At 48.9% G+C, this 19,972-nt stretch overlaps 1 protein-coding gene across 1 annotated transcript in view; it reads right to left on the bottom strand.

Annotated features, from left to right (window-relative positions):
* The window catches only part of LDLRAD4 (low density lipoprotein receptor class A domain containing 4), a 304,488-nt gene that overhangs the window by 152,761 nt on the left and 131,755 nt on the right, over positions 1-19,972 (bottom strand). The window contains 1 exon segment of the mRNA XM_030836490.2: positions 4,404-4,866. Coding sequence (XP_030692350.1) covers positions 4,404-4,500 — 97 coding nt within the window. The 5' untranslated portion in view covers positions 4,501-4,866.

Genomic DNA, 19,972 nt, shown 5'->3' with positions numbered 1-19,972 from the left:
TTGTAAACTCTGCAGAAATTTGGTTCATCTACCCAGTTATCCAAGGTTGAACGTCTTTCTGCATTGAATGGAAAGATTCAGAGCCTCAGAAGGTTAACTGAGCATCTAAGGGCGGCCCTGGGGGCAGGGAGGAGCAGGGTCTCAAACCCGCATCAGCTTTAGGTGACAACCCAGGCAGGATGCTTTCCACTCACCAGAGTACAGTGAACCTCAGAGGAAATCTCCCACGGCTGGGACGCTTCAGCAGAGGGCTGGCTGTACCCCGCTGGAAGGATTTCCATTTCTCTCTGCCCAGAGGCGCTGCAGGTTTGATGTCACAGGAGTCTATCCACTTACATCACTGCCTGTGTGAACCAAAGCTCAGTGGGAGGAACCAAAGTAGAGACCCCAGGTCACCTGCCTTCTCACCTGCCTGAATGAAATAGCAGCACTGTCGTTGGGCCTTGCCATACTCAGGAGACCCTCCTGGGGGGGGCATGCTACAGAGTCACCAACATGTGTGACTCTCAGGACAGGCTGCAGCCGCCGTGGACGGGCACCTGGGGACTGAGCTCAGCCAGCCTCAGAAGCTGGGACCAACCAATCCCTTCAGAAATTCAAACACACACCTTAATAAAGTTCACATCTTTGACCCAATAATTCTTTTTCTGGGAGTTTATCCAAAGGAAATAGCCCAATATACAGAAGAGCTTTTTGCACAAAGGTGTTCACCAAAGCATTATTTATAAGGATAAAAGCTGTCCAAAACTGCAATATCCAACAATAAGAGCACAATTTTGAAACTCAAGTACACTTACATAAAAGAATATTATGCAACAATTTAAAATCAAACTTATAATGAAAATACTCATAATGTAAAGTTAAAAGGGATTGAGCAGATTACAAAATTGAATATATATTATGAACACAGTTCTGTAAGAAGAAACTTGCACAGGAAAGATTGAAAGGACACAAGCCAGAATGTTAACAATGGGAAAGCTTCATATGGCAGGACTGTGTGTGGCCAAGTATTTGTCTTCATTCAACTTTTCTGTGCTTTCCAAATTTTCTTACAATGAGCAGGCATTACTTGTAAAAGGAAAAACTTGAGTTTGTTAAAAAGAATAGTATCTAAGTGATTAAAATAATTTCTAAATTACATGTGCTGAGAAAATTTAAAACAATGTATAAATTCCTGTATGCAAGGATTAGCCAAAGAAAATCATAATTAGAAAGCTGACTTTACAGTACGTATCCACGTGGGTACACCTGCATGCACACAGGGAGCAAGACATAGAGGGGACTTCTAACCACGTGGGCGGGCAGGCAGCCAGCAGTGCATGGGGGAGGGGACTTCCCAGCTTCTACCACCTTCAAGGTAATTTCACACGCTCCAAACAAGCATGGACTTGCCATGCAAACACAGCTTCACACAGGCCTCCCAGGCTCCCTCCCAGCCAGACTGCAGCCGCTAAGCCCTTCCTTACATCCTAAGAAATCTGGAGCCCCTCCCACCCCTACTTCCAAGAGAATCAGAACATAAAATACAAACTGATAAATTTTTTTCAGTGGAGGTATGGTTAACTGTATAGTGACTTTTGTCTAGCAAAAACAAGATTTAAGCCAAGGAAAAATGCCTTAACCCCTTTATCATTTAAGATACGTAAGGCAAGACTTTTTTCATTAGCATCTTCAATTCCAGAAGCTAAGATGATAGTTTTCAGTTGCCCTGGGATAAGAAAGACTAAAGTCAAAAAACATAAGAACAGTAAATCAGGCGGGGAGGGGAAGCCCCCTGCTCACCTCCATCTGAGACCACAGCTCAACCCGCCCACGGGGCAGGGATGCAGGTTCAGCCCCTTCATCCTACGCCACCGTAAGTAACTGTTACCAACTATGCGGACAAAGATTGACGAAGAGCAGACAGAGAACAAATCCGTAAGCTGAGTCCCCAAGGACCCACCCCGAGAGAAGGCCATCACTTAGGTCTCCTTCCTTTTATCACTTGTTACTTCCTAGAGATACTGGGAAGCTAAAACCACTGCCCCGGTGTACCCAGCTCTGATAAATAACAGTCAGCACTCAACAGCTTTCTGAAGGGTGGGCCGATAGTTAATTCAATCATTCCTGTTGAAGGAATAAGGACAAGTCGGTTTCTTTTATCAAGAACTGACTCTGGAACCTGCCCCTCAACTCTGACACCTGCCCCACGATGCTCCCGGTGCTTCCCAGACTTTCCTGTGCCCCAAGCACCTGAGCTCTTGTTAGGATGCAGCCCTAACGTAGCAGGACTAAGTGAGCAGAGACCAGTTAGCTTCCCATCTCTGAAAATGAGACCCAGTCAGTGGTAAGGCTCCCCAGGTGACCCCCGTGTGCAGCCAGGGTCGCACATACCACTAGGAGGTTTGGAAAGGCCACCGGCTCAATCTAACTCCTGGCTACTCTGAGTGTGCCCCCTGCGCAGTGACACCGGCACACCAACACCGGCCTCAGAGCTGCGGTGAAGAAGGGCGGGGCAACACAGCTAGAACATTAGGTCGGCCACAGTTATCGTTTCACTATTGCCAGTAGTATGATTATTATTCAGGTAGGCTGACACAGCTGGGACAAGGCCAAATTTGTAAAGAAACAGAGTTCTTGGGAAAACTATGAGTTAAAAGCAGATAAGAAAATAAGAGCTGGGGAGGAGCTCCAAGACGGTGGCTCAGGGCAAGTGTGTGGAGAGCTGACAGAGGGCAGTGTGCATGGCCCACAACTGGGGCAGGAACAGTCACAACTGCAACCACGTACCTGGGCCTGAACTAACGGGGCAGGCACTGTCCTAACTACCCCCAGTTCTCCAGGCTGAACCATTCTTGCTTTCCATTCTTTAGCGCCTACTATCCCAAGGCCCCCCGACGGGCTGGGGGCTTCCCCTCCCAGGGGGCAGAAGAGCTGACCACTTAGGAGAAACCGGCAGTGAGCTGGGAGCCTCGGGAGCTAGGCGGGGCACGCTCTTCACCCCTGCGGGGGCAGTAACACAGCTGAGGAGTGTGGGGACAGGCTCGTCTACATTTTGGACTGTGAGCTGCGTGCCCCTCCTCAGGTTCTTTCTGTCCCACCCTCTTCCTTCTCTTCTTCCCTCTTCCTCTTGGAGCTGCTTTACGAGCTGCCTTCCATGGCCTCACAGGCAACTCTCTCGGCAGCTGCGTCCCAGGGCTGCAGCTCCTGGGATGGACAGCTGAGGCACGACCCCTAGGGAGGACCGGAGGGGGGGTTTCCGGTTGGGCTGGCCAGCTGAGGAGGGCCTAGAGAGCTGGGCTCCACGTACTCTTCTGAAACAGCCATCTCACTCGTCTTCCTGGGCCCTGACCACTCTGGGGGACCTTCCCCAACTGGCCCCCAGGAGGGGGGTCCCCTGTTACACATGCCCGGCTCCTCCAGCCCTCATTCTCCTGTGAGAGCTGCACGTGACCACATTCACTGTCAAACCAGCCAGGGGAGCAGGAACAACACGTGACTATCAGCAGCAGAGCTCCAGCCGGAGGGAGGAAGAGCCCCACGCTCTCTCCCCAGCAACCCGAGCTGCCCGCTACACACGACTGGAAAACCTGCCAACTTTTAGGACTCACAGGGCCAGAGAATACAGGCACTTCTTGTAATTTTCCTATCATCCTTCCTTTAAAAAAAAAAACAAAACTCTTTTTACATAAAATTGTTTTCCCTGGATTCCACGAGGTCCTTCAACTTCACGGCCCACATTCTATAAATAAGGAGGCAGAGGCCCAGAAGCATTAGTGGCTTCCTGGGATGTTAAGTGAATCAGACAAAGAACCAGGATCCAAATTCAAAAGCTCCGTGGCTCAAGCCCTGGCTCTGGGCACCAGCCAGACTGAGTGGTTCCCTGTGAAGGGAGCAAATCAGACCTGGGGGGAGAACATCCACGTGGAAGAGTGACACGGGGCTTCTCCACGAGTCCTTTACAGGAGAAGGTCAGTGCTCAGAGTCGCCACCCCACTACCGTCTGCACACGAGCGAGTCTCAGGAAGAAAACTAACGACGCAGAGGGAAAGGTTACTCATCAGCCATAACTATTCCCTCCAAGTCTTCCCAACTCTGGACAGAAAGACACCCCAACACACCGCTCTGCAAGGGATGGATTTTCTTCAAGGAACGGTGGCTCGCCAGATACTATGTGCGCCCTACAACTCAACAAAGCAGAATCGTAAAATGTCTGATGCGCTTTCAAATTCCTCTCTACAGAAAAGAAGAACATGCCAAAGTTTTGCCAAAATCAGTCACCACGGCAGCCTGAGCCCCTTGACGTTGTGTGGGCTTCAGTTCCTAAATGTAGACATATATTCATTTCATAGAGTTGTTTGGTATCTTATTACCTATCGACTAAGAGATGAAATAAAGTTTTCAGTTAAGTGGCGGATTCTCACCTGTGAAAGCATTTGTGGCCTGAAAGCCAGCTTCCTGCATACTGCTCCCCGGCAGGCCTGTGTTCCAACTTGTCAGCTGTCCCGTCACCAGGAACATCCAGGAGGCCTCAGGTCACCTCCATCTCAGCTTGCAGGAGGCCATCACTCTGCCTGTCTGGTTTCTGGTAGCATCGGACACCAACCTGCCCTGCTCCCAGCCTCTGAGAGCAGGTGGTAGCTGGGACGGCACCCAGTCCAGCAGTGTGCACGCTTGGGGCACCGGTCACATCAGCCGTCTAGCCAGAGAGTGGAGGCCATGGTGGGCCCAGGAGCGAGGAAGCTGTCCCACGGACACCGGCCTACCCACCTCAGAGGAAGGACTCCTTCAGCCGCCTGGAAGCCAGCATTCTCCAGGGGTCTCACTTGCTCCGGGGGGTTCAGGAGGGTCTGATCTGCAGCTCTCTATGCTTCGCCTCTCCCCTTGCTGAAATTAAAAAGAAAGAGATCATTTTCCTGATGACCAGTAGAACATGAAACTCAGTAGACCCACAGAAGCCAAAAAAGAAAAAGCAGCAGCCCCCAGAGCTGTGCCCATGACCACACTGTGTGGGAAGTGGGGCATGTGTAGCACTTCTCCTGCTGCCCGAGAAGGGGTGGGGGGCCGGGGGGACTCCTGCACCCAAAACAAGATGGGGCCAGCTGCTCTGAGCCATTCTAGGAACAGTTACAAAGGTCACACGCATTCAAATGTACTCCCCAGGCTACCCTAGGCCACAGACACCTGAAGGAGAAATCCATTTCCTAAGCAGTTTTCTGAGGTCTTACAAGTGGGATCTGAGGTTCATGCCCACTGCTGTCAGCACGCCAGAAAGGACTTGGGTTGAGCTGTTTCACAAAGTGACTCTTGGGACTTCCCTGGTGGTCCAGTGACTAAGACTCCGGGCTCCCAATGCAGGGGGCCCGGGTTCGATCCCTGGTCAGGGAACTAGATCCCACATGCTGCAACTAAAGATCTTGCATGCCCCAACTAAGACCCCGGTGCAGCCAAATAAATAAATAAATAAATAAATTTTTTAAAGTGACACTTAAGTGGGAAGAAAAGGTCAGTGATAATTTTTTTAAAAGAATAGGAAGGAAAAGCAAATTTAATCTATCAATATAAACTGTTCCATATATATTACATATCCCATAATAATAAAAGCATTTTACAAATACTTATCATATATTTTAATGTTGTTATACTAGCAACATTAACTACAAGAATGTTAGAAGTCCAAAGGACCAGACTTTTTTTTTTTTTTTGGCTGCGTTGGGTCTTCATTGCTGTGCACGGGCTTTCTCTAGCTGCAGCAAGTGGGGGCTACTCTTCATTGTGGTGCACGGGCTTCTCATTGCAGTGGCTTCTCTTGTTGTGGAGCATGGGCTCTAGGCGCATGGGCTTCAGTAGTTGTGGCACGTGGGTTCAGTAGTTGTGGCACGTGGGTTCAGTAGTTGTGGCTTGTGGGATCTAGAGCACAGGCTCAGTTGTTGTGGCACACAGGCTCAGTTGCTCCGTGGCATGTGGGATCTTCCCGCACCAGGGATTGAACCCATGTCCCCTGCATTGGCAGACGGATTCTTAACCACTGCACCAGCCCAAGGACCAGGCTTTTGTTTTTTTCAATTTTATTTTTATTTATTTATTTATTTTTAACATCTTTATTGGAGTATAATTGCTTTACAATGGTGTGTTAGTTTCTGCTGTATAACAAAGTGAATCAGCTATACATATACATACGTCACCATATCTCCTCACCCTTGCGTCTCCCTCCCACCCTCCCTACCCCACCCCTCTAGGTGGTCACAAAGCACCGAGCTGATCTCCCTGTGCTATGTGGCTGCTTTCCACTATCTATCTGTTTTACATTTGGTAGTGTATATATGTCCATGCCACTCTCTCACTTCGTCCCAGCTTACCCTTCCCCCTCCCTGTGTCCTCAAGTCCATTCTCTACATAGGACCAGACTTTTAAAATAGAATCCCAAATATGAATTTCTGGTATTAGAGAAAAGGAACCTTTTCCATTATTATCACTTCATCCTAAACAATTTATAGCTAATTTTTTAAAAATGTAACTTTATTCCTCTTTTTCACCATCAAACTAGAGAAAAGAAAAAAATTTAAGAAAACAGCACATAACAGAAAGGAACCCTCTGTTAAAGCCCTCTTGCTGTAAACATAAGGTAATAAAGTAAAACATCACTAATACAGACTAATTGGAAGGAAGCCCTACTGGATTAAGGAAGCACCTTAATTACATTAAGAAAGAAATTCAACTGCATTGCCTTCATGTACTTGCAGTAACAATCTCAGTTAATAAAGTGCAGCCCAGTAGGAGTCCTCAAGTTTAATGAATAGGTAAAAAATTTAATTAAAAATCATTTATGTAAATGGTGGTTCTGAAGTGCTTGAAAATGTGAGAAAATGTTTGTTCTCTGAATTTAAACATTCTGTATCAAATGACCAGTACAGTTATCAATGTCCCAAAGTCCTACACCAACATCCAGAGTAAAGGACCATGTGCACTGTAGTTATCTACTTTAGGGAATGGAATTGCCAGTTAAAAATGAAAGCCCACCTGCCCTAAAACCTTGATTCTCTTTACTCTTTCTATGATGCTTTCAACGCACAGAAATACTAGACTGTATTTGTTCTCTTTTCCTGAACTCAAAGACAAACTAAAGTGTGGTGATGTTTTTGTTGTTTTATTGAGGGGTTTTGCTTAATTATCTTGTTTCATTGCAAAAGGCATGCTCCCACAATTTTTTAAAAAACCAAGCTATACATTTCAAAAGGCTATGGGAAAGATTGAGGCTGATGTGGATAGAAACAGAAGAAACAACAAACTCTTCTTTTTTTTCTCTTACTGTCTCTGTCACACTCACCAATACTTAACTTTACTTCTAAAAGAGAGGGAAGACGACAGGTGTGTAACAGCTCCCCCTGAGGTCTTGGGCATGGTCCTGGCCTGGATGTTTAGAGCATGACATGTGTGGTTCCCAATACAGGCTGAAGGGCCAAAATTTATTTTAATTATCTTCATTAACTGATGACGTGCATATTCCTACATACATTTGGAGTCTCGTTAATATGCAATTTTCAAGTGAAAGTGAACCTGTAACTGCCATAAAATGTTTTTTTCTCACCACTAACAACACAGATAAGATACCCTTTCTAGAAACACACAAAAAAGAGGAGCGAGTCCCCAGAACCTGGAGTCTGTTTTGTTCAGCGAGGGACTGACCAAAGGGAACGGGGCCAGGCAGCCATGCTCAGGAGGAAAGTACAGATGATCCAGCAGGCTGGAGAACAGGTGGGTAATTGGGACCTAGAGTTGGCAGAGGTACCACATGTCGGCTTTCACAGCTCGGCAGCCAACCAAGAGTCAGGAAAAAGGCGCAGAAGCTGAACACATCGCTGTCCTGCCTGCCTCCCACCTTCGAGGGCCCTGCTTACCTTCTAGTCTCAGAGGTGGCACCTCGCCCACCCCTGGGACTAAATGCAGAGCCCAGTAACCTGGCTCGCTGGCCCTGGCCGCAGCTGTGGCTGCATGCAGGGGTGCTGATCGCTCAGCACCATCTCTCCGCTGAGCTGTAAGCCCCACGGGGACGTTTCCCTTGAGCACCTAAGGCGTTGCCTGGTGCCCAGTGGACGTCAGTAGGACGAGTCTACTGAACGATGGATGGGTGGACCAAGGCTGCTGGTGTTTGGACGAGGCACACAGAGAGGCTCGGCAGACCCTGCAAACCAACCCACTGCCCCGAGCCATGCTGATGGATGCCATCCCTGGGCTGAGAGGCTGTTCACACCTCTGGCTCTGAGCCTCTGAACTGGCAAAGCTTTTGCTACCACCCCACTAGTCAAGGTGAGACAAGGATAACGAGCAGTGACTCCCCTGCACTCACACTTCACAGCAAAGTACCCAGCACAGGACCATGGAGGTCACTGCTCTAAATCCTCTCAAGCCACAGAGAAAACTCTAGCCCCACAGAGGTTACATGACTTAGTCCCAAACTAGCGCTCAGGAACTGGGACTAACACCTGGTCTTTTGCCCCTCCAGCCACTGTTATTCCCATGCTACTTCTGAATCTCAGGTAGTTTCCTAAACCGAAGTGCCTTAACGCTGGTAATGCTCAAATCAGGAAAATCTAGGGGGGAAAAGAGGAAAAATAAAGAGAGAAAGAGGCAACTTACCCAGGATGCAAGGTCACAGAGTAACCCTGAACCCATTCAAGAGCCGCTCTACAGCAAGCACACTACCACCATCCTGTCATGGACATATGGACACACACACACGCACACACACATGTTCTACTCACACTGGGAAGATGGGCAGGACTAACCAGGAAATAAATTAATTCAATATTGCACTTGAAACATGTTGTTAAGTCCCTCCCATAATGGAGCAACAGTTACTAAGGAAATAGAGCACACAAAAGGGAAAAACACCCCCACAACAAGGGACGTTCTTAAAAACATGAACGCCCACGAAACCTAACCAAATAAGTTGTATAGGAATATGTTTGCTTTACCACTTGTTCACAAAAACTCATATGACACACAGCTTCTCTAGAATCACTGGGGAGTGAAAAGAACTGCATTCCACAGATGACACCTATCGTGAAAGTTCAGTGCGGAAAGACTTGCGATTCAGGAAACATAGGGTCACACGCTGGGCACAGAGGTCAACTCAACAGAGAAGTCAAACAACCTTTTCTCAAAATCTAGTAACACTAGTATAAGTGTAGTGCATAAAGAATCAATATCGTAGGCTTCCCTGGTGGCGCAGTGGTTGAGAGTCCGCCTGCCGATGCAGGGGACACGGGTTCGTGTCCCGGTCCAGGAAGATCCTACGTGCTGCGGAGCGGCTGGGCCCATGAGCCATGGCTGCTGAGCCTGCACGTCCGGAGCCTGTGCTCCGCAACGGGAGAGGCCACAACAGTGAGAGGCCGGCGTACCGCAAAAAAAAAAAAAAAGAATCAATACCGCAGTTTCATTTCTGATTTCCTCGCACCATGGACAGACTGCCTCGCTGGTACATTGGTTACCTAGGTGACAGCCACCTGGGTGATTGCCAGACTGAGCAGCCGCAGGCTCCAGGCCGCAGAGGTCCCACCTGTCTGAGGACGGGCGCTGCTCCACCCTCGGAAGAAGGAGCATGGAGAGGTGAAGGGATGGTCCCAACCCCGACAAACCATGACACTGTTGCAAAACTCAGAAAACAGAAATAGGTTGAGAGTGTGCCACACTGCTTACTGGAAAAAACTCAACTACTGGCTTGTTCACCTAAGGTCAAAGTGGCAATGGATTCTGAGCGAGACAGAGGTGAGGAAAAGTGGGACAAGAAACCTGAGGGTCTGCTTCTGCCCAAGCTTGGAGCCCTCTGCCCTGTGGATAGACACGCAGACCTGGGAAGTGCCGGTCAGTCTAGGTATTCCTCATGGCAGCCACTGGCTCTGCCCTGCCCTGGGCCAGGCTCAGCCAGGCTACCACATCCTCATGCACCATGAGGGGTGAGAACTCGAGGTCCCTTCTGATCTGAGCAGGCCCCAGTGCTCATGTCTCCAATCAAGGGAGACAGGACAGATGTGCATGAAAAGGACACTGTGAACCAGCACAGAAAATCTGCACAGAAACCAAGTCTGAGAACAACTCAGACAAAGGGCCATCTGCACAGCAGTACAGATCCTTCTCACTGCTCTTAATTTCTGTGATTTGGGGTGTATGACAATTGCAGCTTTTATAACACAACCTCAAAGCCATCGAGCCCTGGGCAGCTCAATGGGCTCCAGGTACTCAGGTCACCACTTCAGGAAGCAAGTACAAAATCTAAAACCCTCTTCAAATATGCACACAAGATGCAAACAGGGAAGGTAGCAATTCTATTAGACCATCCTTTAAAATGTCACCTCGAAAATCTGACACTTGATAAAACCTGAAGAATCTACAGTCTGAGCTCTACTCAAACCAAGCTGGAGAACATTTCCCCCAGATAATTAAGTAGGAAAACTGCCCCTAATAATCAGTACAGGTACCACTACCTCCTCACACTACCTATGGGCAGGGGGAGGCCATGGGGTCGCCGTTCATTTCATGGAGGAGGAGACGGTGGCCCAGGGAGAAGAGGGAATACACTGTAGGATGAGGGCAAAGCTGGACCAGAACCAGGTGTCAGTCTGGGCCCAAGCTCCAGGCTCTCCCGTAGATGCAAACTGGTCAAAGGAAGAAGCTGAGAAAGGGGCACAGGGCACACATGGACCCCTGCCTGTGGGGCTCAGGGGATCCTGAAACGATACCCACTTTCCCAGGCCCAGATCGGGCCATGCCCATGACACCAATACACCCCAAAGAGAAGGCGCAGAAGGGCCAGGGCCTTGGGGCAGGGGCAGAGTCAGAGTCCTTGGGCGGACGTGCACTGACCGGAGGTCCCCTGACCTAGTCTGAGCACGTCACAGTCACCTCGACAGTGGATGCCAGCTGAGCAGAGGTCACTCCTCCCAGCCTGGTGTGAGGGATGCAGACCGGCTCTGCTTAGCACTTAGCTCTCTCCTCCACCCCAATTTTCTTCAGATAAAAACAGCTTACAATGGGCATGGCAGGCCAAGAAAAGGGGGGCCTGCAGGGGTAACGAGTATGAACAGCAAGGAAAGGGGGCTGAGAGCAGAAGGGAACATGGGCCCACAGTTCCACCCTCCCTGCACATGTTCCTGGCACCCCTGTCACCCATCAGGGCTGCTGGGCCAGCGCCTGCACCCCGGTACCTTGCCCGTGACCTCCTCCCTGCTCTCTGGCCTAAAGAATACCACACAGCTGCATCTTCTCATTCAGCTGCTTGTGGGGTCACTACTCTAGCACGGCACTATTTGAGGTGCCTGCACTCTCCTATCTCTGTCTATGGAGGTATTTCTAACGGAAACCTTTTCTTGCTAATCTTTGCATCCACAGCACTGTCCATGGGGACTAGCATACAGCAGGTACCCAATAAATGCTGGTTATACTGCACTGAATCACATCTGAGCTTCAGCTGGGTCACCCCCTTGTCACTCTACTCTCTCTGCCCTGCCTCAGCTGCATGAAGCACCAAGGGCCTGCGACCAAGGAGGCTGCTGGCCAGAGGGCATATACACCGGGAGGGTGCTCCTTGTGGGAGGGTCAGGCTGGGCGTCTGGAGCACAGGCAAGGCCAACCCTCCACCACTTAAAACACACTGGAAGGAGAGCTTTCCATGCAAACAGGCCAGAGGACAAAAGGCCAGACTCTGAGGCAGACCGCCTTGCTTGCACCTCATTCTAGGCCACATGCAACTCTGGCAGTTACTTAACTCTGAGCCTCAACTTCCTCATCTGTAGAGTGGAAGCAACAATGACACTCATAGATTTATTGTGCATTTAATGAGGGGCCATGTACAAAACACTGGTCTCCAATCAATGTTAAAGAACAGTGCACCTGGGCAGATGCCTGATGCAGGGTTGGAGAGCATGGCCCACCCTCCCTCCTCCAGCTCCATCTCACCCAGCCGGACACGACAAAGCGTTCGACCTCATATTTCCTCACATGATTTGTCTTGATATTTTTTAAGTTCTTGACAGATAAAAATCTAAGCTCACAAAGCTCACAAACACCCTACGTCAGCTAAAGTTAATAAAAGGAAGAAAAGGGAAAGGATACAAAAGTAAAGAAAATGTGTAGGTGAGGTATTTGGTATGAAATGTGGTAGAATAACCTTTTGTTATTATTATTTAGTTAAACAAATGACAAAAAAGAAACTCGTCTTTAAAAGGAAAAAGAGTCTCGATATTCAATTTTTCTAAATGTTTACATACTGAAATATCAAATTTTAAAAACAGCAATAGATGGTAATAAATAAAGTTGACCCAGGTTTTACATCTCCTTACTAGAAAATAACCATGCAGGGTCCAATCTGCCTTTCTTCTGTCCTTCACCCTGTTTGGTTTGTACCTTTGTAAAGTGCTGACTTTTTAAGTCCTTTTATGTATATTTCTGAAGCTTTCCCAAGGCCTCAAGAATGAAATTCTGCACAGAGAGGACATCTCACCAAGTGCCCTCTGCATGACAGGAAGTGTTGGAACAGGGCCACTGGCACCTGAAAAGCTAATATAATGACCAACAATGAAACAGCCGGTGCTCCTACAGAAACGAACCATCTGCACAATGCCAGGCACTCGTGTTAGCAAACGTTTCCTAAGTGTCCCTTGTGCACGAAGCCCCAGACCAGCTCCACATCTGCTTTCTAATCACACAGTGGATACCTAAACGTTCATCAAGTAGCTTTGCCTTGTATGCTCATATTCATTTTCTGAAAAATATATTTCTCTAGGAAAAAGAAAACTTTCCACATTATATTACAATTCAATAACCTGTTTGAGGTGGGTGGTAGTGGACTGAACACTCCAATAATATTCTTCTTAGATGTTTCCAAAGAAAGGTCCACATGGTCTGGGACAGACATGGGAGAAGGGAGATGCGTGCTGTGAGCCCTGATAGGCACTTGCCCACACTGGGGCCCACGAGGCTCCGACCAGAGGCCAATTTAACACAGGTGCACTGAAGGTCACACACACAGGGCTGCTTAGTGACCGGTGCCCTGGCAGAGAGACAACGAAACTGAGGAGGAGCCCGCTTAGCTCTGCAGAGAGGAGGTGGGCAGAGAGCTCATGGACGCGGACCCACCTGCACCCTCTCAGGACCTGCACTTCCTTCCACTTAACCACCCCGCTGCCTCTCTCGTTTAAGGGAAGCAGAAGCAGCAGCACACGCCACGTATCCACCATCCGAGGAGGAGGAAGACCCTGTGACTGCCCCAGACAGACCACAGGTTCACAGAGAACTCAAAGATCATCTCTGGACCAGCCTCCCAAGACGACGTGGAATTCAACCCAGAAAGCCACCACGGGAGCCACGCCAAATTCTGGAAGCAGAACTCATTTAGCCCAGTCAGCACTGGTGGAACAACTCAGTCTGATCACAGAAGCCCAAGGACACATTTCAGCAGACGTCCAAGGATACAACACAAAATGGTACAGTCTGAGGTTGGCCCCTGGAGCTGATGTCACTGCAGCAGCTGGCCCGAGAGTGTGACACAGGGGCTCTGGGTGGCAGTGGAGCACAAGAGTGAGCTCCCACTCTGGGAAAGGCCCCAGCACACTAAGCCACAGACGAGCGGTGCCCAACTCCACAGCCGTTAGGGAAACTCTGAGAGAGTTTCCCGGCCTCCTGGAAGGCTGGATGGGGCAGGGCCATGACAGTGCACCTGTCCTGAAGAGCAGCTGCTGAAGGGGCAGAGAATTCAGGGGAGAGCTTGAGTGGTATTTGAGTAATGGGACTACACAACCCAACCCCGTGTGTCTGGAGGCCTCCAGCCAAGCAGACAGGGCTCATCAGACCAGTTTCCGCTGCCTTGGTAACAAAGGCCCACGCGTGTGCTCGTCACAGCAGAAGCAAACAGGTGTTATTCATGAGGGAGCCACCACCGCAGGTACCATGTGTCCCACCAAGCGTCCCCAGTGGGGGAGACGTACCTCCTGTAACACAGGACTGGCCCTCCTGACACGGTGCCCCGCAGCACCTAGGCCTGTGTGTTTGCAGTCCGCTGAGTTTCTGCAGCTTCAGAGCACGTACCACCGCTACAGAAACCACCCCACCCTGAACAGTGCACCAAGCCCATGTCAGTGTTCCTGACACTGAGTGAAGCTGTTTGTTTAACGTGTCCACCATCAGATCTGGACAAGAGAGTTCCTATGAAACCACCCAAGAAAACCACAGGGCTCTGGGCAGCAGGAGGAAATTTTTTTTTTTTTTTTTTCTTGCGGTACGCGGGCCTCTCACTGTTGCAGCCTCTCCCGTTGCGGAGCACAGGCTCCGGATGCACAGGCTCAGCGGCCATGGCCCACGGGCCCAGCCGCTCCGCGGCATGTGGGATCTTCCCAGACCGGGGCATGAACCTGTGTCCCCTGCATCGGCAGGCAGACTCAACCACTGCGCCAGCAGGGAAGCCCTTGCAGGAGGAAATTTTAAGCACCAAGTTTGGAGCCTGACATCACTGCTCCTGTTCTCATCACTCCCCATACTTGGCCAGTGTCTGATGGTGTTGCAGGACTAAGTACTCTGCGGCCCCGCCAGCATGACCGGCAACTTTCTTCCCATTGAAAAGAGCATCTTCTTTCAGTTCTTCCTTTCCCTCTAAAACCAGCCCTTATTTATTCCCTTCCCCTCTGGAGCCAATGAGTAGGAAGTGACCCATTCCCTCCTGCTCTGCAGTGGGCCCTCAGGAGCCTCCGGCAGTGGTGGGGTGGAGGTCGGGGGGGGCAACAGGAGGCCTCACCACAATCACAGCAGCACCTCCCGTCCCCTGGCCCCCACTGTGCCCTCTAACAGCGAGGAGGAGGATGTGATCGTGCTCCTCACAGAACGGCAAGCTATTACTGCTTTTAACCCAAACACTCTCTCTAAGCCAGTGTTCCCCCTAATGTCCCTAGAGGAAACATGCAATCATCAAAACTAAATTTTGCCTGTTTTGACTGAAAAACTGAATCCATTGATAAATACATTTGAAATAGGAAAATAACCGTAAGTAAATACACAAGACTAATGTCAAAGAGCAAGGAGCTGCCTGTTTATTTGGGCTGGGGTCAGAGGCCACGATAGAGAGAGAATGAGGGTCGGGGCTGACAAACTCTGACACAGCCGCTCACTCCACAAAGGTGCTGTGCTCAGAGGAGCAAGCACAGCTTTGGGGTCAAACAGACGGGGCTCAGAATGACCATTCTGCTGAGCAGCCTGCCACCCTACCCGGGCAGGCTACACAGCCTCTCTGAGCCTCAGTCTCCTCATCTGTCAAGTGGGACATTAATGTAGCTGTAAGGCAGTGGTGCTGAGAAAATACACAACAGCATGGACACAGCCTCAGAACACCCAACAGGCCCTCAAAACACAGCAAAGGGAGGAACGGGGAGCAGGGAAGAAGGGCAGGGGCAACACTGCCCTGGATGTCAGACCCTTGGGAGCCGTGTAGATGGTGTGGTCAGTCGACTGGGCTGTAAGCGGGTGGGGTCCACTGAATGCCACTCCATGGACGACCACTCAGAGTTAAAATCTAGGGCGTGCTAGACTGAAATTTAACATTCTCATCTTCAAACAATTATTTAAATAGGTCGCCATCAGGTACGCTTCTTTTTCCTTACCACAGGTCAAGACTTCCATCTGACTTGGCCCTACTGTTCACCCCACGAGGCCCTCATCTCCACCCCAACACACGAGCCAGGCAACATTCACAGCTCATCCACCAACCGTAGGGATTCCACACATCAGAGAAATCACCACTATTGAAATGACTCATCTCTTCACTTCCTCTGAATAAAAACATGTTGTTAAGTTCAACAGAACCATACAAGAAATAATAGCTAAGGGTGACACTTCAGTAACTTAAACCAACACCTAGAAATGGTGGCCTAGGAGAAAATGAAGCGACTGGCACCTTCAAGGGTGTTCTATGAGCCCTGTCTTTCCCCTCCCTGACCCACCGTCCCCGGGTGAGTCCCAGCCACACTCAACCACATAGGCCCTGAGCCCAGAGGTACACTTGGGCAGAAGAGGGTTGTGTGTGAGGACGAGGCTGCTGTTGAGACTGAAAAGCAGTCTAGCTATTCCACTATCATCCCTTTCCCTTCTGGTTCCCATGGTAACAAACAGACCTCAGATCCCCAAAACAGAGTAAAGATAGCACTGTGCCCAGTTTCCCTGCAATCTGTTTCCATAGGAACTAGAAGAGAAGGGGATGGAGGCTGGGTAGCTGGAGTGCCTGTAAATCTGTGTTCCCATCAGGTGAGCTGCACATGGTGGCTGGCACGCTGGTCCAGTGGCCTGCAGGCCTCCAGGGCTCTTCAGGAGTGACACGTCCACTCAGGGATGGAGGCCCAGAGAAAGGGAAGCTCACAGCAGGCTAGACGTGGGTCCCTCCCAACGCACACTCAGAAGGTGATTCACCCTTTCTCTCAAAGGGCCCTCACCAGCCAGGAGTGATCCATTTCAGACCAGCAGTTCCACATCTGGCTGGGTCACCCCAGACCTATTGAATCAATCTCTCAGGGGGCTGGGAATAGGATTCTGTAGTTTTTAACCAGCTCCAAAGGTGATTCTGATACTCAGCCGTCTGGGACACCAATGATCTGGACCTGAGCTTCCTGAAGTTTGAGGCAGTCATGCAACCCGAGGGGACCCTGGTGAAATGCAGATTCTGGGTCTGCAGGTCTGCATTTCGAACCAGCTCCCAGAGGATGCTGATACTGCTGGTCCTTGGGCCACATCTGAGTAGCCAGGATCTAGACTCCAGTGAGTCTGGCTCTAGAACCTTCTCACAGACCCAAGACTCAAGCCATTCCCATGGGGCAGCCTATTCCCATCTTCAGCCATCAGTCCACACTGGGCTGGGCCGCAAAGGCAAACAGCTCTGGGGTCAGGGCCTACAGAGGAGTTGAGCCATGCTTCATATTACCCTCTCTCTGCCTGTTTTCTCAGCCTCCAGAGACAATCCTGTGTGGATAAGAAGGTAACAGAATAGTCAAAATTTATGTACAATCATCAGGGAAAACATGATTGCCTCCTCTAAATCTGATTCCTCGAAGAAAGGTAAAAGCAAATTCTGCGTAGTTGAGGATTACACTAGTGGTGGAAAATGTGTAAATAGTTAGAATATTTATAAATATAGATGTATCATCAAAGAAGAATGGAAGTGTTCACATATTTTAAAAGAAATGAAAATTTTGAAAAACTGTACAATTATTATAAAGTAGCTCAGCTAGCCTTAAAATCCCTATCCTAAAAAAAGACAGTAAACAAGCCAGACTGCACTTTTCAGCTAAAAGTATGCAGAGTAATCAAAAGTAACAGTTATTTCAATATTGAACCCACAAAATAGTTTTAAACCACATAAAATGCCAGTGTGTTACTCAAAAGCAAGCTACTGATTTTCTGTAATATTTTAAGAAATCTCCATTTTGCTTATATATAAAAAGGGAGCTTTCAGTTTGTTTCATTTAATACATTTTATATCTTTTTCTTCAAAAAGCATAACATAGGGACTTCCCTGGAGGTCTAGTGGTTAAGACTCTGCACTCAGTGCAGGGGGCACAAGTTTGATCCCTGGTCGGGGAACTAAGATTCTGCATGCCACACGGCGTGGCCAAGAAAGAAAAGCATAACATATACCAATCTTTGAAAATTAAAATATGAACAAAGAATCCAGCTATAAATCACTGAATTATGTTGTAGCTTACTTGAAAAGTAATCTTCCAATTCTAAACATGTAAAAGGGAAAAAATCAGTTCTTTGATTAGTCAGCACACAAGCAACAAAGAGAGCTCAGCGTCTGCACAGCCCTGTAACTGCGGGCCGCCAAAGAAAACTTCACACACACAGTCTGTGACACACATTTTCATTCCCATGAGGCAAAAATATACATATATTTATTTATACATGCATGTATAATGTCACACATAAACTTTAAAATAAACATGAGTTAGTTTCGAGACTCAGTTGTTTTTAGTAAAGTTCCCAAAGCACATGAAGCCAGTGTGACAAGTGCTGTGATGAGAAAATGAAGTCAGAAATAGGGATTTCTGCATTTGCTTAAAAGACAATAAACACCCCCCCACAAAACCACGGGTGACACAGCCACAGTAGAGGACACCGCTGGGGTGTGGGCTATCAAGTGCGCCATTAAAAAGGATAAGAACAGCTGGGAATAAATGCAGAGACATGCTCACACCCTGCTTCCTGAACCCTGGGAGTCCAAGACACTGGCCAGAGAATCCGCGGTGGTGTTCACTGGGTCCGTGAGTTTACTCCCTATTGACGTGAAGAAGCAACACTTCCTGTGAATGGCCGGACTGCAGCTGGTCTGCAGGGCCCGCAGTCTCTGTCCCTACACCCAACACTGTCTTCACAGTGCAGACCACACAGCACAAGCTCGACGCGTCACAGGGAGACTCACTTCAGTCAGACAAGCAGCGGCCAGGCCACGGCCTCTGACGGCACACTGCCTCTTTGGGGGGAATGTCTCATTCGACTTCCTCATCACAGCTTCAGGTACGGGGAGGGTGGGGGAGGCTGCTGGATCTGTCTCAGATCCGGTTCCCGTTGCCCCAGGAGCCCCTGGGCTCTCAGGAGCCCGAGTGTCCCCGCGCTTCCCTGGGACCCCAGCCCTGCGCGGCCTCTACTGATGGACATCTGATGGTCTGCCGTGTTCTGTGCTCTTCATTTATCACATCTCCTTCACAGATTCTAACAGTCTCAAGGGCAAGGCTTTTTTATTTGCATTTTCCCTCCAAATTTAGCCTAATATTCAGCAAAAGATACTGCTGACAAATTCTCCCTTCTTCTCAAAGGGTGGGTAAAACTACGGCTAAACAGAAAAAACCACCACCACCTTTTATGTTGACTTCCATGCACCCGCGGCAGAGGATGATGGCAGGTCTACCCTGTGAAGGCCCTGAGGCTACTGCTCGTGGAAACACCCCCTGAGTTCAACAACACACACGTAGAGGGGGAACTGCATGGTGAACTAATCTGACTTCATACACTGGAACAAAACTGTGGGATCTGGGAAGAGAAAATGCTCTAAGATATCATCCAGTTCAACTCATCGTCCCATGTAAATAGAAATTACAGCTCAGATATCACAAGTCATGCAGAGCTGAGTCTAGAACAGAGTATAAAATTGGGCTAAATCCAATGCCCTTTAAACATAACACAGGCATATCTCGTTTTATTGCGTGTTGCTTTATTGTGCTTTCGCAGATACTGTACTTTTTACAAATGGAAGATTTGTGGTAACCCTGCATCAAGCAAGTCTATTGGCACCATTTTTCCGACAGCATCTGCTCACTTCGTGTCTATGTCACATTTTGGTAATTCTTGCAATATTTCACTCTTTTTCATTATTATTATATTTGTTGCAGTGATCTGTGATCTTTGATATTACTATTACAATTGCTTTGGGGCGCCATGAACCACACCCATGTAAGATGGCAAACTTAACTGGTAAATGCTGTGTGTGTTCTGACTGCTCCACTGTTCCCGCATCCCTCTCTTCAGGTCTAATTCCTGAGACACAACAGAATTAGAATTAGGTAAATGAGTAACCCTACAATGGCCACTAAGCATTCAAGTAAAAGGAAGAGTCACACATCTCTCATTTTAAATCAAAAGCTAGACATGGGCTTCCCTGGTGGCGCAGTGGTTGAGAGTTCGCCTGCCAATGCAGGGGACACGGGTTTGTGCCCCGGTCCGGGAAGATCCCACATGCCGCAGAGCGGCTGGGCCCATGACCCATGGCTGCTGAGCCTGCACGTCCGGAGCCTGTGCTCCGCAAGGGGAGAGGCCACAACAGTGAGAGGCCCACGTACTGCAAAAGAAAAAAACCTAGACATGATTAAGCTAAGTGAGGGAGGCATGGCGAAAGCCAAGAGAGCCCAAAAGCTAGCTAGCCTCCTACACCAAACAATCAGCCAAGCTATGAATGCAAAAGTAAAAC

This window comes from Globicephala melas, chromosome 13 (genome assembly GCF_963455315.2).
Source record: "Globicephala melas chromosome 13, mGloMel1.2, whole genome shotgun sequence".
Classification (NCBI taxonomy): Eukaryota; Metazoa; Chordata; class Mammalia; order Artiodactyla; family Delphinidae; genus Globicephala; species Globicephala melas.
The sequence above is the reverse complement of the archived record's forward strand: the minus strand, read 5'-3'. Positions and strand labels throughout refer to the sequence as shown.